Source organism: Strix aluco, chromosome W, assembly GCF_031877795.1.
Source record: "Strix aluco isolate bStrAlu1 chromosome W, bStrAlu1.hap1, whole genome shotgun sequence".
In the NCBI taxonomy this organism is placed as follows: domain Eukaryota; kingdom Metazoa; phylum Chordata; class Aves; order Strigiformes; family Strigidae; genus Strix; species Strix aluco.
The window spans coordinates 48,232,768-48,255,962 of record NC_133970.1 but is presented as its reverse complement, the minus strand read 5'-3'; the positions used below and the strand labels follow the sequence as shown (position 1 = coordinate 48,255,962).

The window sequence follows — 23,195 nt, the reverse complement described above, 5'->3', positions numbered from 1 at the left end:
ACTAGCTGATGGCTGCTAGCAGTTGGTGCTAACTGCTGTAAGGGGCCTCAGACAAGAGTGCACCGAAGGACATAATTTTTGCAACTGTGATGGGTCCATCCCGGGGAGGGCAGAGAAACCAACAGACACCTGTGGGAGCCAAAGATAAGAAAGCTGAGAAACTTTACAGACAGAGCCATGAGCCAAGACGAGGCCTTATATGAAAACCCTCAGAGTTCACGGAAAGGACACCAAGAGACACCTCTTCAACAGCCACTAGGGACCACCACAGACCACCGAAAACCCCCATGGAAGCCCCTCGGAGACCCTGCCCCAGATTTTAGTATGCTCGCGCAATGTATTAACACATGCATTAGATCCTCTGGAAAGAGGTGGGTACTTCTCAGAAGTTACATGAATATTCATTTCTTTTATTGTATATAATAAACGTGCCCTTGTCTTTCAGCATGCGCGTTAGGTGGAGTGATCCCCCGTGCATCCAGCGCTGCAATAAAGAATGCCTGCCTTCTAAAACTGCAAACTAAGTCTTAGGGGGTTCTTTTGAGACCAAATTTACGGTAACAGGAGGACATATAAATCGGCTGAGTCTGAATCCTCCAGCAGATGATCATGGCTTCCCGGGTTCAGCCTGATCTGGACTGCTCCCCTTTGCTAGAGCTGTTGAAAACATATAAATCTTGCCCAACTCCCAGAGGGAGAGATTGGGCAGAGTTGAACTGATAATCCCCACTCACTGCTGCAGAGCGAATAAAGGATTTGGTGAAAGAGAACAGGTTGAGACCTGGAAAAGGAAAAGCTGTGGTTTGTGGTGTTTTGCGAGCCCTCAGGAATGGGAAGAAGAAAATCAGTCAAAAGGCTCAGGAGTAAAGATAAGGACAGAAAGGGATGACTCACCCATTATGGTCATGGGCAAAAGACAGACTCGTTATGGGAAGAAAAAGAACATCAATTTAATTTAAACACCACCAACACCACCACTTGATTTAACAATCAAACAGAGTAGGACAGTGAGTATAACCACATCTTAAAAACACCTTCCCCTCACCCCTCCCTTCTTCTGGGGCTCAGCTTTACTTTCAATTTCTCTACCTCCTTCCCTTGAGTGGTGCAGGGGGACAGGGAATGGGGGTTGTGGTCAGTTCATCACCTGTTGCCTCTGCCGCTCCTTCCTCCACAGGGGGAGGACTCCTCACACTCTTCCCCTGCTCCAGCGTGGGGTCCCTCTCATGGGAGACATTCCTCCATGAACTTTCTCTGATATTGTAAGCCAAAACATCTTGCTAACATTTTTTTTGTCTTGCTTTTTCATCTTGCTAAACATTTTTTTTTACTGAGAATAAATTAGGTCAGTGTCAATGCAGCTTCTGGAATGTGCAGACACAGCTGAAGGTTGGTGCTTTTGTGAAGAAAGGGGTTTGAAGATAAGACAGTAATAAATAAGATCGTTAGGGCCTATTCTTGAAAATAACAGGAACAAGGACGGGACAACTTAAAACAAACCAGCTCAAGACACAACACAGCTGCACAACACCTCCTAAACAGACCTTTGTGAGCATGTGTGAGCACTGAGGTCAACCAGCAGACATGGTGAGGAAGACTACCAACGACCCCCAGGGACCCCTCGAGACCACCACCCAGCAAGAAAGCACATGCGTAATTAGGATGCAGATATTGTAATTAGTTCCAGGAAATCTAATGCATATATAACTCATTTCTTAGAAAACTTATGAATATGTATTTTAGCTACTGCTCATAGATGTGGGGCGTGCTCACTTTTTGCGAAGTTATTTGTGTGTGTGCCCAGTGCTACAATAAAAAATGCCTGCTTTCTAGAACTCCAAAACAAGTCTAAGAGAGTTCACAGAATCAACTAGGTTGGAAAGGACCTTGAAGATCATCTAGTTCAACCATTAACCTAACACTGCCAGTTCCCATCTACACCATATCTCTCAGCGCTATGTCGACCCGACTCTTAAACACCTCCAGGGATGGGGACTCCACCACCTCCCTGGGCAATCCATTCCACTGCCTAATAACCCGTTCTGTAAAGAAATACTTCCTGACATCTAGTCTAAACCTTCCCTGGCGCAACTTGAGGCCATTCCCTCTTGTCCTATCACTTGTTACTTCGTTAAAGAGACTCATCCCCAGCTCTCTGCAACCTCCTTGCAGGGAGTTGTAGAGGGCGATGAGGTCTCCCCTCAGCCTCCTCTTCTCCAGACTAAACACCCCCAGTTCCCTCAGCCGCTCCTCGTACGACTTGTGCTCCAGACCCTGCACCAGCTTCGTTGCCCTTTTCTGGACACGCTCAAGTAATTCAGTGTCCTTTTTTTAGTGAGGGGCCCAAAACTGAACACAGTAATCGAGGTGCAGCCTCACCAGTGCCAAGTACAGGGGTAAGATCCCTTCCCTGTCCCTGCTGGCCACGCTATTGCTGATACAAGCCAGGATGCCATTGGCCTTCTTGGCCACCTGGGCACACTGCTGGCTCCTGTTCAGCCGGCTGCCAATCAACCCCCCTAGGTCCCTCTCTGACTGGCAGCTCTCCAGCCACTCCTCCCCAAGCCTGTAGCGCTGCTGGGGGTTGTTGTGGCCCAAGGGCAGCACCCGGCATTTGGCCTTATTGAAACTCCTCCAGTTGGCCTCAGCCCATCGCTCCAGCCTGGCCAGGTCTCTCTGCAGAGCCTCCCTACCCTCGAGCAGATCAACACTCCCACCCAACTGGGTGTCATCTGCAAACTGACTGAGGGTGCACTCGATCCCCTCGTCTAGATCATCAATAAAGATGTTAAACAGGAGTGACCCCAACACCGACCCCTGGGGGACACCACTCGTGACCAGCCTCCAACCAGATTTAACTCCGTTCACCACAACTCTTTGGGCCCGGCCATCAGCCAGTTTTTACCCAGCGAAGCGTGTGCCCATCCAAGCCACGAGCAGCCAGTTTCACCAGGAGAATGCTGTGGGAAACGGTGTCAAAGGCCTTACTGATGTCAAGGTAAACTACATCCACAGCCTTTCCCTCATCCAATAAGCGGGTCACCCTGTCGTAGAAGGAGATTAGGTTTGTCAAGCAGGACCTGCCTTTCATAAACCCATGCTGACTGGGCCTGAGCATCTGGTTGTCCCGCATGTGCTGTGTGATGGTGCTCAGGCTGAGCTGCTCCATCAGCTTCCCGGGCACCGACGTCAAGCTGACAGGCCTGTAATTTCCCGGATCATCCTTCTGACCCTTCTTATAGATGGGCGTCACATTGGCCAGTTTCCAATCTGTCGGGACCTCCCCGGTCAGCCAGGACTGCTGGGAAATGATGGAAAGCGGCTTGGCGAGCACCCAGCCAGCTCCTTCAGCACCCTCGGGTGTATCCCATCCGGTCCCATAGACTTGTGTGTGTCTATGTGATGCAGCAGGTCACTGACTGTCTCCTGGATTGTGGGGGGGTCGTTCTCCCAGTCTCTGTCTTCTGGCTGAGGAGGCTGGATTCCCTCAGTACAACTGGTCTTGTTATTAAAGACTGAGGCAAAGAAGGCATTAAGCACCTCAGCCTTCCCCTCATCACTTGCTACCAAGTACACAAGCACACAGGCGCTGTCACTGCGGCCCTCCAACAGCACTGACAGGCTCAGGCACTCCCTGCAGACTGGGACCTGGACTGCTGCATGTTTGTGTGGTTGCTCTGTGTGGGTTGCCACGTTTTTGCTGGTGGTGCTTTTGAGGTGAGTGGAGACCATGGCTCAGGCTACCGGTGGTTTACAGGTACTGTCTGATCACCCACAGGGTTCTTATCACCGAATTAACGGTGGGTGGTGCTGGTTCCGCCCACGCTAACTAGGAAGCCCTCCCAGCTCGTTATCGAGGGGTGGGTGTGAGCTGCTCTCCTCGGCGAGTGACCGTTGCTGTGTTCACACCTCGCTCGAAACAGGCGCCACCGGCCCTGGGCTCAGCCCACAGCCCACGCCTCCTCAGCTGCCCGCCCACCGGCTTGCCAGTCTCCTTAGAGCCGGCTAGCCGCCTTTCTGTCTCCAAAAAGATTCAAAAGTCCCCCCCAAAAAAGCTCCTTTCCGGTCCCTTTTGCCGCGAAACCCCCCCAGTACGGGCTTACCTGCACTGGAGCAGTTCCTCTGATGGCTTTTATGGTAACAATATGAGTCCTTCCCACAGTCTGCAGCTCTTCTCGATCTGCTCCAGTGTGGATCCCTCCCACAGGCTGCAATCCTCCCAGCAATGAACTGTTCTAGCGTGGCCTCCCCTCAGAGTCCCAGCCTTCCTCAGGCACAGCCCCCTGCTCCAGCGTGGGGTTCTCCACGGGCTGCAGGTGGGCATCTGCTCCACTGGTGACCTCCATGGGCTGCAGGGGCACAGCCTGCCCTCTCACCACGGGCTGCAGGAGAGTCTCTGCTCTAGTGAATCTCCCCTCCTCCTTTCTTTTGCTGACCTCAGTGTTTGCAGAGGCATTTCCCTCACAACTCCTTCTCCTCCCAGGTTCCCCTTCTTAAATATGTTATCACAGAGGCGCAGCCACCATCACTAATTGTCTTGGCCTTGGCCAGAGGCAGGTCCGACTTGGAGCTGGGGGAGCTTCAAGAAGCTTCTCAGGGGAATCTCTGCTCCGGCACCTGGAGCACCTCCTCTCCCTGCTTCTTCACTGACCTTGGTGTCTGCAGAGTTCTTTCTCTCACATATTCTTACTCCTCTCTCTGGCTGCAGTTGCTGTTGCACAGTAACTTTTTCCCCTTCTTAAATATGTTATCACAGAGCGTGAGGGTCTGATGAAACCACAGTTAATGTCTCAACCATCTGGTAAAGAACTTTGGCAAAGGAAATGGTTTCTATGGAAATGCCAGGACTGTGCAGGTAATGACAGGGAGGCACGGTGAGAGGAGGGGGTCCCGTGAAGGTGGGACCACACTTTTTGGAGGCTGAACTTCCCTATCCTGAGTGACTCTGTGAAGAGCCAAGAGAGAAGCTGCTTTCACAATTCATGTGCCAAAAGGAAAGGTCATACAATGGTCACACCTGTGGGGAGGGGGGAGTAACTCCCCAATGACCCCCAAGCCCACTGACTCATTTCCAGAAGAATCTGAAGGTACAAACTGTGCATGTACCAAAAGCAAGGAGAATTCTAGAAGCATAAACTGGGCATGATAACGAGTCCAAGTGCCCACCTGGAGGAGGGGCAAGGAATAATAAAAGGACACAAGTCAAAGCCCTGGGTGGTGGTGCCCCACTGGAACTGGACCCCTAGGCTGGCTGGACTAACAATGGAACCAGGACTGGTGAAATTTTCCTTTTTTGTCTTTCTCTCTCTCTCTCTCTCTCTCTTCTCCTCTTTCCCATTTTCTCTCCCATTCTTATCCTGTATCCCCGCATATAAGACAAGGCTTGTTTGGGCCTGTTTAAGGCTTATCGGGGTATAAGATCTGCCACTAGTCGGTGTAAGTTTAATGCCTGTTGCAGAGGATGCAAAGATTACTGACAAAGTTTCATGCCAATTATCTGTTGTGAGCGAATAAAAATTGAGTTGTGTGAATTGAAGAATCCTTGGTGTCGTTTCACCTTAATCCTGACCTGGGAATTGGCGAATCTGAGTCATCATCCTGAGAAATTGGGATGTGACACAGAGGCGCTACCACCATCACTGATGGGCTCAGCCTTGGCCAGTGGCAGGACCATCTTGGAGCCAGCTGACACTGGCACTATAGGATCTGGGGGAAGCTACTGGCATCTTGTCACAGAAGCCACCCCTGCAGTCCCCCACTACCAAAACCTTGCTGTGCAAACCCAATACCGCCTTTTAATACTTTCTTCAGGGTTTTTTCCGCTGCTTGTTATTAACTGAGAGGAAAAGTTTTACATGTGAGTATGAGCCTGAAGTGAGGAAACTCCCTGGTGATGCTGATGGCAGCAGAGCTCAAAGAACACCATGTTCCCACCACCCATGATGATCTTTACTGCAGATGTGGATGAGACAAGCAGAGCATATTACTGCAAAGATATGACAAAGCCTGAGAGGCAAGCAGGTAGGTAAGGCAGAGCAGAGCTGAATCTGAAAAAATCCAAAATATCCATTTGCTGTCTGAACATATGAACACTGTGTGTGTAAGATGTATCAGGATATTCTCACTTAAATCCCTTTTTTTGTGTTTCATTCAGTTTTCCCTTTGCTGTCCTTATAGTATGTCTCTTTCCCTTATCTACCTTCTTCCCTCTAGTATTGACTCAAAGAAAGCTGGCAAGCTCTCAGCAGCCTCAGCAGAGCACTACAGCAAGGGCTAGTCAGGACATGGTGGTGTTGCTCACCTGCTGAGCTATAGTGCACAGAGAGCAGTTTAGATAACCACCCTGAAACACCTAAGCATCCTGAATTACTGACTTTGTTCCCTCTCTGCCTTACACTTGTACTGGCTCCAAAGAAGCTCCTTCATCAGTGCTCATTAACACTTATTTATGCCTGCTTTCAAAAAATAAGGAAGAAAAAAGCCAGAAAGGCAAGCCATATGCAAAGGGAAGAACATTCTGCACCCTCCCATCTTTCTGAGAAAATGTGACATCAAAAGAACACACTAGCTAATGCATTTTAAACACAATTCCACAGCCAATACAGACAAGAACTATATTAATGTTTCACCAGCTGATCAGGAAGACGACCTGTTTTCAGAGTGTTTGTCCACAACCAAGACAATTTTATTTACCACCCCTGATGTTATGGTTAACTGATCTCCTCAAGGGTGTGTTCCCACAATAGCTATCCTTCCTTGAAGACAAAGCTTGAACTGTGATCCTTAGTGCTACTCTTGTCAGTGCCTTGTTCAATCCAGTATTTTGAGGAGTAGTAGGAGACTGCAATGTCAGAAGTGGCTGCAGGAAGCTGCTCCCTTTGTAACACAGCTGTGTACAAAAGGCAAAGTCTAGGAAGCCATGGGAAAGAATCATTTAACGATGCTATAGTATATAAAAGAGAGGAGCTAATGATGCCTTATTTTCTTGGATTTGAATCCTGTGGTCAGTTCTGAGGGGGCACTGACAGGCACTCATCATCTTGCCTGCTATGAATAGTATCTAATAAGATTTGCATTCACATTGCAGGCTGTCAGTCAAGGCAATTGCAAGACCTTTCTCCTCTGCTCAGTTGTCCACTTCCTCAGAACTGTTAATATCTTTGAGATCTCTACCCCTCTCTTAAAGAGAGAGACAGGCACACATAGCAGGATTGCAAAGGTCATCTTTCCTAAAAAACTGGGCTGAAAGTAGCTGGTGACCATTGTTGTTCTTCAAAGCTGTACTGGTTTTGCCTGGAAAAGAGTTAATCTTCTCCATAGTAGCTAGTATGGGGCTATGGTTTGGATTTGTGCTGGAAACAGTGTTGATAACACAGGAATATTTTCATTATTGCTGAGCAGTGCTTACACAGAGTCAAGGGGTTTTCTGCCCCTCACCCCACCCCACCCCACCAGCGAGGGGCTGGGGGTGCACAAGAAGTTGGGAGGGGACACAGCTGGGACAGCGGAGCCCAACTGACCAAAGGGATATTCCACACCATATGACAACATGCTCAGCATAGAAAGCTGGGGGAAGAAGAAGGAAGGGGGGGATGTTTAAGCTATAGCATTGGTCTTCCCAAGTAACTGTTAGATATGATGGAGCCCTGCTTTCCTGGAGATGGCTGAACACCTGCCTGCTGATGGGAAGGAGTGACTGAATTCCTCTTTTTGCTTTACCTATTAAACTGTATTTATCTCAACCCACGAGTTTTCTCACTTTTACCTTTCCAAATCTCTCCAGTCCCACTGGGGGGAAGTGAGTGAGCAGCTGTGTGATGCTTAGCTGCCTACTGGGGCTAAACCACTATGAAAATATATCCTGTAACTGCAGCTATGGTAGCAGATCTGGTTACACTGTGCTGTGCTTTGTAGAGCAGCTGGATGGGACCTGTGCTGTCCAAACAAGCCCAAGGACTAGACTAGTTTAAGAAAAGTATTAAAACAACATTAAGCCCCAAAATAGGACTTTGCTATTATTATTTCAGCAAAGAGCAGTACTTTATCACTATTACGGATAGAGGTAATGTAAACATTGTTAACAGAAAGGTAAGATAGTTATCCATCCTTTAGGGTGGTCAAATTAAAAATAAAAAAAAAAAAAGCTAAAGGGAGACTCTCAGCTGTGACAGAAGAAACAGACATGAGAGGCAGTTACTGGTAATGCACCAGCAAATACCTTCTTTTCCAGTCTTTCAGAACAGGTTTCCATATAAGTTCCAGTTGTACTGATTTTGTTTGTGGATTCCAGATATCTTATTGAAAGAGGGCATTTGGGGAATAAATAAGATTCCTGGCAAATAAATTTTTGTTTGTTTGTTTACATGAGACATTTAGTGAGCGAAAACTACTCTTGCTTCTCATTGTCATTAAGTAACTTTCCTGTAACGGAGCTCCAAGTGCGTGAAAACAATGGCAGGCTGGTATTTCCCCCCCTGTAAAAAAAACCATCCTGGGGACAGCAGCCTTTAATTGGTCTGCCAATACCCTGTGTGTGTTCAAACTAAACAGAAGACTGGTGTTTGTCAGTGTCATTAGTCTGTCTCCTTCCTCTGGCACTAACCTTTGCTCTTTAAAAAGAACTAAAAAATGGTGAAGGGTGGAACTATGAACAGGCATGTTCCTGCACAACCCAATTATTTTAATTTTTTAATGCAAAGTTAGATGCAGACATAAGTCCATGCTCCTGAAGGTGCTGGTGACCCTGCCTTCTGCACCATGGTCTCTAGCCAGCCACAGAGGCAAAACAGAACTTGCTGTTCTAGCAAGCTGTGTGCTGAGGTGCCAAGTCCGACTTGATTCCTAATTTAGATGCCAAAACTACAGCCCTAAAAATGCCTCTTCAGTTGCTGCCTAAACTCACAGATGACTAATGCACACAGATGCCTAATACCCACAGAGCTCATACCCCAAGGCATGTGAAGGTTCACCCCAGTCTTGATGCTGCAGAGCTGCTCTCGTGCCTATTTCCTGGCAGGATTCAGAAACCAGTCATGTTCCTGCCCCATCTCAGGAGCAGACCTGGTCTTGCAGGCTTGGTCAGATCACACAGAAGTGCTGGGTGCTAAATTACACCCTGTATAAGCACATTGCACTGAGAAATGCTCTGCTTTCAGGCTTGCTGGGGTGCTAAATGGGTTTGATTTGAAGAAATCTGATCACTCCTGAATTGGGTCTCTGGCATCTCCCCAGCATGACCATTATGTATATACATGCCTGAGCCAAGAACAAAATGAAAACAAAATAGGCAAGGCAGGCTGATTTTGGTTTAAAGTGAGAAATTTTCTTCTAATTTTTGGTGGAACATATTTTCAAAGCACTGGGAATCAAGAGAAGAAAAGAAAGAAAAAGCTGAAAATAAAGACTTTAAGGAAGAAATGGCACAAAAGAAGTGAGAGAGGATGGAGAGGGGGGAAAAAAGACCCAAAATATGAAAAATAAGGTATGTGTTAAAATCTGAGGGATAAAATGACCACCTCTGTGAGTGACAAGCTGTGGAGACACACTGAAGCCCTGGGCACTGCTGACACTGGGGCACGTAGCATCCATAGCCTTTTGCAGGTGCCCTGAATTCAGCATGAGGTCTGGCTTCTGTCTGCCCTTGTAGAAGGGTATGTGAGAGCTCACCCAGAAAGGGCTCACTTTGTTTTGTTTTCTGACATTGGTTGGTGGCCTCTTAGAGAAACAGTGTGCTAGGATACATTTGCAAAGCATGTGAGCACACCTTAAGACATGCTCAGAAGTTCTGGGTGCTGCCAGCCATGGGTGACCCTGGGTGGCAGAGAGTAAGCACAGAAAATCTGATGGGGAGGGCTCTGCCCTGAAAACTGCTTGACAGAATGTCATGGTTTGAACTTGACTGGCAGCCAAACACCACACAGCTGCTCGCTCACCCTCCCTCTGCCCGGGGAATGGGAGAGGAGACTGGAAGGACAAAAGAAAACTTGTAGGTTGAGGTAAAAAACAGTTTAGTGATTGTAATAAAACAAAACAAAAACAATAATGGAAAGTACAAACAGGTAATGCACAATGCGATTGCTCACCACCCACCAACCGATACCCAGCCTGCTCCCGGCCAGTGATCCCAAAAGAACGAAGATCCCACCGTCACAGACTGGAAACGAGAGAGCACCTGCCTCCTTTATAGACTGAGCATAACATCACATATTATGGAATACTCCAATGGCCAATCCAGGTCTGGCACTCCAGCTGTGCCCCCTCCCAGCTCAAGAAAATTTAACTCTATCCCAGCCAAAACCAGGACACAGAACATAGAGTCAGAGGTGGATTTCAGTGGGACATCACACTAGATGATCACCAGACGTCCTGTCCTGGTTTAGCCAGGATAGGGTTAAGTTTCCCCAGCAGTGGGGGGAAGCTCTAGCCGGGTTATTCAATACCATGCGGACGTCACCTCCAGGCGCCCAAGTGCAGGAAGAGCAGGAACGGCTTTTGTGCGGTTCAGTCCCCTCACTGCTGTATCTGTGCAGTATATCTCTTGTTCTGTTTATTGTTATTGTTGTTGTTCGGTTTGTTGCTGTTACACTGTTGTATTAAAACTCTCCTTATCTCAACCCTGGGGTTTGTATTTTGCTCCCTGCCCCGTCTGGTCAGAGGGTGGGGGAAGGGGCAGCGGCACAACTTTTTGACACCCAACGTGGGGCACGAGAGGGTTGAGATAAGGACAAAAAAAAGAGACAAACCCTGACCAGAGTGTGTTAGAGCAATCTGTTAGGTGCAATTTTTCTGTTTTTATTTGTATTGTTTGATAAGGAACATTTGCAATGCTGACCAACTTGCTTGTGTGGTGGGGCTGGATTAATCCTTATATCCCCTGTGTGTTCCCAGTGCTGGTCTTTGTTCTCGGTGGAAAATGTGTCAAGGGTTTTATTTTGCTCTACTGGTTACTGTCTGCTTATAATGTGCTTGTATCGCTGCTTGTGGGGGTGAACCGGTACCTGTTTGCTGCCTGGGCTTTTGTTTGGGGTCTCACCCCCTCTATGGGTGAGCCAGGGGAAGAGATTCTCTCGGTTTTTGAGAGTTTCAGCTATCCCTGGAGCACCCAGGCCAGTGTGTTTGCGGCACAATGCTTTCTGAATGTCTGCCAGATCTTGTTTTGGGCCATGCGGTACTTCTCCAACAATAGCACCACCCGGAAACCTGCCCCGGGGGCAGATAGCTATAAATGGCAAGGTGTGTGGGAGAAGATGGGCAAGTGCCTGAGTCAGTGGTCACCCCCAATGCTTTGGAATCTCACTCCCGAACAAGTGCAGAGTCCTGATAAACTGGTGGAGTGTTTGGAAAAGGTGTGCTGCCAATCTGACAAACCCCGGGAGACACAAGTCGTTGCGATGTGCTGGGGGCTTGCCCATGCTTACCGCATCGCCCTTAACACTGATCACTGCCCTCAAGGGGGCGAAAGAGCTGCAGGGTCTGAAAGTGAACCTGCTGGTACAGCAGCTAGGCCAGGGGGACAGGCAGTGCCAGTACCGGTCGCCTCCATCAGCACAGCAGCTGGGCCAGAGGGACAAGCAGTACCAATATCAGTTGCCCCGATATGGAAAACCAAATATACCAAAAAGTCAGCTCGCATAGTAAGGGATGGAGATGAGCCAGACCCAGCATGAAAACAGGAGGAAGAGCCAGAGGTGATCACCCGATCTCTATCCCTGAGTGAGTTGCGAGATATGCGGAAGGATTTCAGCCTCCTTCCAGGCAAGCAGATTTTCACCTGGTTGCTCCGGTGCTGGGATAGTGGAGCTGCTGGTTTGGAATTGGAGGGGAGAGAGGCCAAGCAGGTGGGATCTTTGTCCAGGCAGGCTGGTATTGACAAGGCAATAGGGAAACAGGCTCAAACCCTCAGCCTTTGGAGGTGACTCCTGCTCACTGTGAGGGAGAGGTACCCCTACAAGGATGATGCTCTATGTCGGTTAGGCAAGTGGACCGACATGGAGAAAGGCATCCAAAACCTCAGGGAAATGGCTGTGTTTGACATGATCTATGGTGATCTGAATGATGAGCAGTCACCATTGGATCCAGATCAGGTCCCTTGCACACAGCTGATGTGGGGGAAGTTCCTGCAAAGTGCACCAGAGGGACATTCCAAAGCATTAGCAGTAGCGTCCTGGTGGCGAGACACCCAGACTCAGACAGTAGATGAAGTGATTATCCAACTCCAACAATATGAGGGAAGTCTCCCTTCCTCCCAACATGCTTTGGTTTCAGCTGTAGAGGAACTGTCTCAGAGGCTCCAGAAAGTGGAAGAGGACATGTCCTATGTTCCACCTGCACGGGCCAATGTCTCAGCCATTAGAAGCAGGCGTTTCCCCACCCAAGAGAAGGGCAGTGGAAGGTACACACCACGGGGCACCCTGTGGTTCTTCCTCTGCCAGCATGGGGAAAACATGAGGAGGTGGCATGGACAGCCCACTCCCGCCCCAGCTGCACGAGTACAGCAACAGAAAGGGAAGACCACCATGAAAGGGGAGTCTTCCAAGAGAGATGCAGCTCCAGTGTCTAGTCAGAAATCCCCCAGACAGAATAGAATGGCCAACAGTATGCTTGACCCTCTTGAGGGGACCAGGAAGTCATTCTTGCAGGAGTCACTCTTAGATCAAGTGAGTGATGGTGAGCAGGATTAGAGGGGCCCTGCCTCCAGCCAGGTGGAGGAAAGGGATAATCGAATTTACTGGAAGGTGTGGATCCGATGGCCTGGCACATCAGACCCACAAGAATATAAGGCCTTGGTAGACACTGGCGCACAGTGCACCATGATGCCATCAAGCCACAGTGGGGTTGAACCCGTCTGCATCTGCGGAGTGACAGGGGGGTCCCAACAGCTGACCCTATTAGAGGCTGAAGTAAGCTTAACTGGGAAGGACTGGCATAAGCACCCCATTGTGACTGGCCCAGATGCCCCGTGCATCCTAGGTATAGACTACCTCAGGAGAGGGTACTTTAAAGACCCAAAAGGGTACCGGTGGGCCTTTGGTATAGCTGCCCTGGAGGAGGTTGAGCAATTGTCCACCTTACCCGGCCTCTCAGAGGACCCCTCGGTGGTGGGGTCGCTTAAGGTTGAAGAGCAGCGAGTGCCAATTGCCACCAAGACGGTGCACCGGCGGCAGTACCGCACTAACCGAGATTCCCTGGTCCCCATCCATCAGCTGATCCGTCGACTAGAAAGCCAGAAGGTGATCAGCAAGACTCACTCACCTTTCAACAGCCCTATATGGCCAGTGAGAAAACCTAATGGCGAATGGAGACTGACCGTGGACTACCGTGGCCTGAATGAAGTTACGCCAGCGATGAGTGCTGCAGTGCCGGACATGCTAGAGCTCCAGTATGAGCTGGAGTCGAAGGCAGCCAAGTGGTACGCCACGATTGACATCGCTAACGCGTTCTTCTCCATCCCAATAGCACCAGAGTTCAGGCCACAGTTTGCGTTCCCTTGGAGGGGTATCCAGTACACCTGGAATCGATTGCCCCAGGGGTGGAAACACAGCTCCACCATTTGCCATAGACTGGTCCATACTGCACTGGAGAAAGGTGGGGCTCCAGAACACCTGCAGTTCATTGATGATATCATTGTATGGGGGGACACAGCTGAGGAAGTCTTTGAGAAAGGAAAGAAGGTAATTGAAATCCTTCTGAAGGCTGGTTTTGCCATCAAGCGACAGAAAGTTAAGGGGCCTGGAAGGGAGATTCAGTTCCTAGGAATAAAATGGCAAGATGGGCGTCGCCACATCCCAATGGAGGTGATAAACAAGATAACAGCCATGGCCCCACCAACCACCAAAAAGGAGACTCAGTCTTTCCTGGGCGCTGTGGGGTTCTGGAGGATGCACATCCCAAACTACAGCCTGATTGTGAGCCCTCTCTACCACGTAACCCGCAAGAAGAACGATTTTAAATGGGGCCCAGAGCAACAACAAGCCTTTGAACAAATTAAGCAGGAGATTACCCAGGCAGTGGCTCTCGGGCCAGTCCGGACAGGGCAGGAGATTAAGAACGTGCTCTACACCGCAGCCGGGGAGAATGGCCCCTCCTGGAGCCTTTGGCAGAGAGCAGATAGGGAATCCCGAGGCCGACCTCTAGGCTTTTGGAGCCGGGGATACAAAGGCTCTGAAGCTAACTATACCCTGACTGAGAAGGAGATACTGGCAGCGTACGAAGGAATTCGAGCTGCCTCAGAAGTGGTCGGCACTGAGACACAGCTCCTCCTGGCACCTCGACTGCTGGTGCTGGGATGGATGTTCAAAGGAAAGGCTCCCTCCACACATCATGCAACAGATGCCACGTGGAGTAAATGGGTTGTGTTGATAACACAACGGGCTCGAATAGGGAACTGCGACCCCCCAGGATTAGTGGAAATGATCATGAACTGGCCACAGAGCAAAGATGCTGGGATGTCACCAGAACAGGAGGTGAAACGTGCTGAGGAGGCCCCACCATATAACGAGCTGCCAGAGGAGGAGAAGCGATATGCCCTGTTCACTGATGGGTCTTGTCGCATTGTGGGAAAACATCGACGATGGAAGGCTGCAGTGTGGAATCCCACACGAGAAACCACTGAAACTGTTGAGGGACAAGGTGAATCGAGCCAGTTCGCAGAGGTGAAAGCCATCCAATTGGCTTTGGAGTTTGCTGAGCGAGAAAAGTGGCCGAGGCTCTATATCTACACTGACTCGTGGGTGGTGGCAAGTGCCCTGTGGATGTGGTTGCAGCAATGGAAACAGAACAACTGGCAACGCAAGGGCAGACCCATCTGGGCCGCTGAAGTATGGCAGGACATTGCAGCCCGGGTGGAGAACCTCGTTGTGAAGGTGCGCCATGTGGACGCCCATATACCCAAGAGTCGGGCCACTGATGAACATCAACATACCCAGCAGGCGGACCAAGCTGCTAAGATCGAGGTGGCTCAGGTGGACTTGGACTGGCAGCGTAAAGGTGAACTGTTCATAGCCCGGTGGGCCCATGAGACCTCGGGCCACCAAGGCAGAGATGCAACATACAGGTGGGCTCGAGATCGAGGGGTGGACCTCACCATTGACACCATCGCAGAGATCATCCACGGATGTGAGACGTGTGCTGCAATCAAACAAGCCAAACGGGTGAAGCCCCAGCGGAATGAAGATCGATGGATGAAATATAAATATGGAGAGGCCTGGCAGATCGACTACATCACACTGCCACAGACCCGCCGAGGCAAGCGCCACGTGCTCACAATGGTGGAAGCAACCACTGGGTGGCTCGAAACTTATCCAGTGTCCCACGCCACCGCCCGGAACACCATCCTGGGCCTTGAAGAGCGAGTCCTGTGGCGACACGACACCCCAGAGAGGATTGAGTCGGACAACGGGACTCACTTCCGAAATAACCTCATAGATGCCTGGGCAGAAGAACACGGCATCGAGTGGGTCTACCACATCCCCTACCACGCACCAGCCTCCGGGAAGATCGAGCGCTACAATGGACTGTTAAAAACTACCTTGAGAGCAATGGGGGGTGGAACCTTCAAACGCTGGGACACACATCTGACAGAGGCCACTTGGTTAGTGAACACAAGAGGATCTGCCAATCGAGCTGGCCCGGCTCAGTCAAAACTCCCACGTGTTGTGGACGGGGATAAAGTCCCTGTGGTGCACATGAGGGACCTGCTGGGAAAAATGGTCTGGGTTAGTCCTGCGCCGGGCAAAGGCAAACCCATCCACGGGATTGTTTTTGCTCAAGGACCTGGGTGCACCTGGTGGGTGATGCAGAAGGATGGAGAGGTCCGATGCGTGCCACAAGGGGTCTTGATTGTGGGTGAAAACACACCGTGAGTTATACTGTGCTTTTGTTAATATTTTTTTTTTTTGCTATTGTTAATTGCTAAATGGCAGCTGGATGTGACGCAGATGGTATAGAATAAAGGGGTGGATTATGTCCTGGTTCAGCTAGGATAGGGTTAAGTTTCCCCAGCAGTGGGGAGGGAGCTCTAGCCGGGTTATTCAATACCATGCTGACGTTGCATCTGGGTGCCCAAGTGCAGGAAGAGCAGGAACGGCTTTTGTGCGGTTCGGTCCCCTCACTGCTGTATCCGTGCGGTATGGCTCTTGTTCTGTTTATTGTTATTACTGTTATTGTTATTGTTGTTGTTCGGTTTGTTGCTGTTACACTGTTGTATTAAAACTCTCCTTATCTCAACCCCGGCGGTTGTATTTAGCTCCCTGCCCCATCCGGTTGGAGAGTGGGGGAGGGGCAGCAGCAATGTGGTCTCGGGTCCCGGCAGGGCCTAAACCACCACAGTCCCTTCCAACCAATGTTTCTATGATACAACAGCTCAATTTTCTAGAGCCTTAATGAACCCAAGCCAAAAAGGTGGGATAGGACAAATAGGGCCTTACAGCAAAGATGGACAGACATTTGGGGCACATCTTGCAGTATCCCCCTAGTACCTGGTGCAGCATGAGAACAGGCATAGTTTGAACATATGACAGGATTGTACTTCTGCAGCAACCTTAGGGGGCCCTGGTCTTAAAGATATAATATACCCTCTAATGACAGAATTTGGAATTAAAAACTAATTAGTGTTTAAATGATTTGTAGCATACACATAGCAAATAGGAGTTGTACATGAACAACCAAAGGCAAGAAAACATATAAAATTATGTACCTAATTTGCAGGCATATTTGCAGACAAATGGCATAAATAAATTGGGAAAGTATATGTCAAACTACATATGCAACCATCCATTTGTGTGTGCAGTTACTCAGTGTCTGTTCAAAGCTCTGCGCACACCTCTGCCTGCTAAGCCTTTGCCAGAATGTAGATCACAATATATCATTCAGACCACAAATAAAAGGAACCAAGAAATTCATGCCATCTGTGAGTCATTCTTTTTATTTCTATTCTGACAAGCGACACCAAACTTTTACGAATGTATGAAGCTTTGAACCCAGCTGAGATGCATGAGATGAATATGTTTGAAAAGCTGTGTGAGTAATGCAGCTGGCAAGTATGCATGCATTTGCTTGCAAGAAGTTCCAAGCCTTTTTTACTAAAATGTTTTAAAGTGCTGACTATATTGGGGTTTCACTTGATAGCCAATGCATGTAGTGCTCAGAGTAAACATTCATGAAGAGACAAAATAGCATAAGCATTATGATTGACACCCTTTTTTTTTAGTGATTAGTGAATAAACCTGTTTAAATGTGATTGCTGTGATCCCCACATCAATTACCATTATGTTAATTTGTTGTCTCTACTGGCTTTGTCACATTTCTATATTTTCTTGGTATGATATCTCTGTGAGGTAAAGTTACATGACTCAACTGAATTTATTTGATCCTGTATGTTTTCATCTCATTCTAACACTACTCTTTTAATGATGCTAATATGATGAACAACCATGAACTAATTTCTCAAAAAAAGATGTACCACTTACAAAAAGTACTGAATAGGGTGACAAGGAATGGATAAGGTGTGAAATGGTCTTTGCATCTGGAATGATGAAATATTCTGGGAATTTCATCCTGGAGAAAAAGGAGGGGTATGATAGAGGTCTCTAAACCCAACAGTGGTACAGAGCAGGTAAGAGGAAACAATTGTTCACTGCTTCTCAGAATAGAACAGTTAAGAAACATCAAATAAAACTAGCAAGTGGCCAGTTCAAAGCAGAAGCACATAACTCAGATAAACTGTGTATATTTAAAGGATATTGTGGATGGTAAGATTTTATATGAAATTGTTCTGGTTTGAGTGAGTGGTGGGGGTTTTTGGTAGCAGGGGAGGGGGCTACAGCGGTGGCCCCCTGTGAGAAGTTTCTCAAAGCTCCCATGCCCAGTACAGCACAGAAATTGACCTCTAATGATGCCAGGGTTTGATGTGCACACCTGCTGAACATGCTCTCCAGATATTAGCAAATTTGGAGAAAAAAACAGGCCAGGTAGTATTATTATGATGCTCTGGAGCTTTTCCATTACAGTTTGGCCAGTGTCACCTCAAAAACATTTCATGGTATGAAAGGATATCACTGCTGGATAGAAACAGAAAGAACAGAGATTTTCACAGGTCCATAATTTTCTGTGTGGACAACATTTGCATCCTAGAGGGAGACTTTATGAAACAGAGGTTCATCTTATTTACACCTGTGTAAACGTGCAGTAGGTGCAAGTGGGAGTTGGATATTGGTGTCTTTCTGTTTTGGATTATTGGTATTGGAAATCACAACCCAAATGTTCTGAACTTACATAACGGTCTAGTTCACATTTTGAGTAAACTGCTTCTTCAATCTCTCCTCTCCTCTCCTCCTAGGTTTTTTTTGCTGTTGTTTTTTTTTTTTTTTTTAATTTTTCCCTGGCTAGGATGTATCTGCCTACGGCTATTACTAAAACATACTGTATATATACATACGCATGCTTAATCTTGCTGCTTATCACAAAGGCCATAATGTACTTCCTATCTAAGGTGCAGCATAAGGAATGTTTTATCAGATATGTCTTTAGTCTAAGCCAGCCTCTGAGCCAGTGCTGGACTTGTGGACACTTTTAGGTGACAGACATGTCACAGCTCTGCATAAGGTCATCTCTGGACACATGTCCATTCTAATGATGTTACAGTTTTAGTGATATCAACAAGGACAGTTCAGACCTCAGCCTACAGAAACAAAAGGGAGGTGGTGTATGACTATTTCTTTACAGTGAGCGTATCATGAACATTTCAAGTACTATAGCAATTAATGACATTACTTTGTGCATTCTCATAAGCAATCATAAAGCTTTTGTAATTTCTTTTCTTACCAAGTTGCTCAGCTAAATGTTCGCCTCTCTCAGTGAAGATTACCCGTTCATCCTCCATGTCACATTTGTTACCGACCAAAATAACCTGGGCATTATCCCAAGAATATGTTTTGATTTGAGTTGACCTTAAAAGAGAGACAGAGAGAGAGGGAGAAGTCAAAACAAAGCAAATTCCCCTTAAATTAATTTCAAACAGAATTGTAACAAGGCAAAAAAGACAATACTGATTTTGACATCTAGGGTAACATGATTCTGTTTAATTCTGGATTTCAAATAAACTAAGGATTATCTGTCAGGAATTATTATTACAGGAATAATATCAATACAGGGTTTACTTTTGCTTGTTAAAACAAGACAGTCTTTTAGCATTTTCTTCTGCTATCAACATTTTTCCTATATTTTTAGAAACAATCAGTGACGCTTTCTCCCACAAAATTAAAAAAAGCATTTTTGCATTTTAATGCAAACCTGATCTAAACCCAGAGCTTTGAAACAAGATCAACAGCTCATTCATTTCTTATCTTTCACCTTTTAAAATTAGGATCTAAATTTATCAGCAAAACTTCAAAGTCATTCTCTCTTCCTTCTGTTGTTTCTCTCCAGCACATTCTACTATAGCTCTTTGATCTACCAGGATGACATTTACATTGTACATTAAGCCATTGACAGGGGCTGAGATTGAACTTTAATTTACCTTCCATTTAAATTATACAAGCCCTAACCTTGACTACAGCTGAATTAGAGTATCCGAGGCCTTGAAACACCATGGGAACTTGAGTGCTTGTGGTGAAAGTAAGAAGGAAAGGAGGGTAATTGTAGTGGGTGACTCTGTTCTGAGGGGTACAGAGGGGCCCATATGTCGACCAGACCCATACCATAGAGAGGTCTGCTGCCTCCCTGGGGCTCAGGTTAGAGATATTAAAAGGAAGGTCACTGCTCTGGTGCGGTCCTCTGATTACTATGCCTTGTTGGTTATCCAGGCAGATAATGATGAGGTGGTAGAGAGAAGTCTTAAGTCACTCAAAAAGGACTTCAAGGCACTGGGGTGGCTAATTGAAGGCTCGGGAGCTCAGGTGGTGTTTTCATCAATCTCTCAAGTGGAAGGAAAAACCACTGATAGAGGGTGGAAAACATATCTGATTAACACGTGGCTCAGAGACTGGTGCCACCGTTGCAATTTTGGGTTCTTTGACCATGGCGAGGTTTCTAAGGCACCTGGTCTGCTGGTGACAAATGAGACAGGTGGGATGCAGCTGTCCCAGAGGGGAAAAAGGATTCTGGGGCAGGAGTTAGCAGGACTTATTGACAGAACTTTAAACTAGATATGAGGGGGGAGAGGGAGATAACTGGGCCTGTTAGGAACAAGCTCAAGGGAAGCATGACAAGGCTTGAAGGATGGTGGACTGCTGAGGGCTCTCCCTCTGCCATTTCATTTGAGAGAAGGGAAAGATGTTTAGAAATCATGGAAGCACCTGAGAAGGGTCTGGTAGGGAATGGGGCCCACACTCACAAAAGGGTGTTGGACTCATGAGCTCATCTCAAGTGCATCTATACCAATGCCCGCAGTATGAGCAACAAACAGGGGGAGCTTGAGGCCATCATGCAGCACGAGAACTATGACATCATAGCTATAACAGAAATGTGGTGGGACGCCTCACACGACTGGAGTGCTGCAATCGATGGCTACAAGCTCTTCAGGAGGGACAGACAGGGAAGGAGAGGTGGCGGAGTGGCCCTGTATGTAAGAGAATGCTGTGAGAGCTCAGAAATCAAGTACAGTGATAACGGGGTTGAGAGTGTTTGGATTAGGTTAAGGGCCAATAAAGCAGATCTTGCTGTGGGAGTCTGCTATAGACCTCCCAACCAAAGCAGTGAGGGGGATGAAGCTTTCTACAAACAGTTGGGAGAAATCTCGCGGTCACTTGCCGTTGTTCTTGTGGGGGACTTTAACCTCCCGGGTATCTGCTGGGATCACAGCACAGCAGAGAGGGAACAGTCCAGGAGGTTCCTGGAATGTGTGGAGGATAACTTCCTCACACAGCTGGTGAGTGAGCCGACCAGGGAAGGTGCCCTCCTGGACCTTCTTGTGAACAGGGAAGAGCTTGTGGGGGAGGTAAAGGTCGGAGGCCGTCTGGGGTGCAGTGATCATGAGATGATTGGGTTTTCGATCCTTGGAGAAACAAAGAGAGGAGTTAGTAAAACTGCCACCTTAGACTTCCGCAGGGCTAACTTTGACCTGTTCAAGAGACTGGTTAACCAAATCCCTTGGGAGGCTGCCCTGAAGGAAATGGGAGTCCAGGAAGGCTGGACATACTTCAAGAGCGAAGTCTTAAAGGCACAGGAGCGGGCTGTTCCCGTGTGCCGGAAAACAAGCAGGCGGGGAAGGAGACCGGCCTGGCTAAACAGGGACCTTTGGCTGCATCTCAAGAACAAAAGGAGAATCTATCGCCTTTGGAAGAGGGGCCAGGCCTCTCATGAAGACTATAAAGACGTAGTGAAGCTATGCAGGGAGAGCACTAGGAGAGCCAAAGCGCAGCTAGAGCTCAACTTGGCTACAGCTGTTAAGGATAATAAAAACCGTTTCCATAAATTCATTAACAACAAAAGGAGGATTAGGGAAAATCTCCCTCCTTTACTGGATGCAGAGGGAAACATGGTAACTAAGGATGAGGAAAAGGCTGAGGTGCTCAACGCCTACTTTGCCTCAGTCTTTAGCAGTGGAAGTGGCTGTTCCCTGGACACCCAGACTCGTGAGCTGGGAGATGGGGAGGGGAAGCAGACTGAGGTCAGCACAGTTGAAGAGGAGGTGGTCAGAGACCTGCTACACCACTTGGCTGCACACAAGTCTGCGGGACCGGATGGGTTACACCCAAGGGTGCTGAGGGAGTTGGCAGATGTGCTCGCCAAGCCGCTTTCCATGATTTACCTGAAGTCATGGCTGACTGGGGAGGTCCCATTGGACTGGAGGGTGGCAAATGTGACACCCATCTACAAGAAAGGCAGGAAGGACGATCCAGGAAACTATAGAGCTGTCAGTCTGACCTCGGTGCCAGGGAAGGTCATGGAGCAGGTCATCTCGGGTGCCATTAAAAGCCATATAATGGACAACCAGGGGATCAGGCCCAGTCAGCATGGGTTTATGAAAGGCAGGTCCTGCCTGACAAACCTGATCTCCTTCTACAACAGGGTGACCTGCTTATTGGATGAGGGAAAGGCTGTGGATGTTGTTTACCCTGACTTCAGTAAGGCCTTTGACACCGTTTCCCACAGCATTCTCCTGGTGAAGCTGGCTGCTCGAGGCTTGGATGGGCACACGCTTTGCTGGGTAAAAAACTGGCTGGATGGCCGGGCCCAAAGAGTTGTGGTGAACGGAGTTAAATCCAGTTGTGGTGTCCCCCAGGGCTCGGTGTTGGGGCCACTCCTGTGTAACATCTTTATTGATGATCTAGACGAGGGGATCGAGTGCACCCTCAGTCAGTTTGCAGATGACACCAAGTTGGGTGGGAGTGTTGATCTGCTCGAGGGTAGGGAGGCTCTGCAGAGAGACCTGGCCAGGCTGGAGCAATGGGCTGAGGCCAACTGGAGGAGTTTCACTAAGGCCAAATGCCGGGTGCTGCACTTGGGCCACAACAACCCCCAGCAGCGCTACAGGCTTGGGGAGGAGTGGCTGGAGAGCTGCCAGTCAGAGAGGGACCTGGGGGGGTTGATTGCCAGCCGGCTGAACAGGAGCCAGCAGTGTGCCCAGGTGGCCAAGAAGGCCAATGGCATCCTGGCTTGCATCAGAAATAGCGTGGCCAGCAGGGACAGGGAAGGGATCTTGCCCCTGTAATCGGCACTGGTGAGGCCGCACCTCGATTCCTGTGTTCAGTTTTGGGCCCCTCACTACAAAAATGACATTGAATGACTCGAGCATGTCCAAAGAAGGGTAACGGAGCTGGTGCAGGGTCTGGAGCACAAGTCGTACGAGGAGCGGCTGAGGGAACTGGGGTTGTTTAGTCTGGAGAAGAGGAGGCTGAGGGGAGACATCATCGCCCTCTACAACTCCCTGAAAGGAGGATGCAGAGAGCTGGGGATGAGTCTCTTTAACCAAGTGACAGCACAAGAGGTAATGGCCTCAAGTTGCGCTGTGGAAGGTTTAGACTGGATATTAGGAAACATTTGTTTACAGAATGGGTTATTAGGCATTGGAATGGGCTGCCCAGGGAGGTTGGTGGAGTCCCCATCCCTGCAGGTGTTTAAGAGTCGGGTTGGCATAGCGCTTGGAGATATGCTGTAATTGGGAGCTGTCAATGTTAGGTCAATGGTTGGACTGGTTGATCTTCAAGGTCTTTTCCAAGCTAGATGATTCTGTGATTCTGTGATAATCTCATCCAACC

The 23,195-nt window shown here is 48.4% G+C and overlaps 2 protein-coding genes across 2 annotated transcripts in view; both read right to left on the bottom strand.

Moving 5' to 3' along the window:
* Positions 1–2,894, bottom strand: part of LOC141917623 (uncharacterized) — a 49,975-nt gene extending 47,081 nt beyond the window's left edge. The window contains exon 1 of the mRNA XM_074810955.1: positions 2,839–2,894. The gene's annotated coding sequence lies outside the window, so the exon portion shown is untranslated. The remainder of the gene's footprint in view (positions 1–2,838) is intronic.
* LOC141917641 (ras-related protein Rab-3C-like) overlaps positions 1–22,128 on the bottom strand; it is a 31,550-nt gene extending 9,422 nt beyond the window's left edge. The window contains exons 1-2 of the mRNA XM_074810995.1: positions 22,052–22,128; positions 18,820–18,944 (exon numbers count right to left, since the gene is read on the bottom strand). Of these exons, the coding sequence (XP_074667096.1) occupies positions 18,820–18,944; positions 22,052–22,092 (166 nt within the window). The 5' untranslated portion in view covers positions 22,093–22,128. The remainder of the gene's footprint in view (positions 1–18,819; positions 18,945–22,051) is intronic.
* Positions 22,129–23,195: the final 1,067 nt, after the last annotated feature.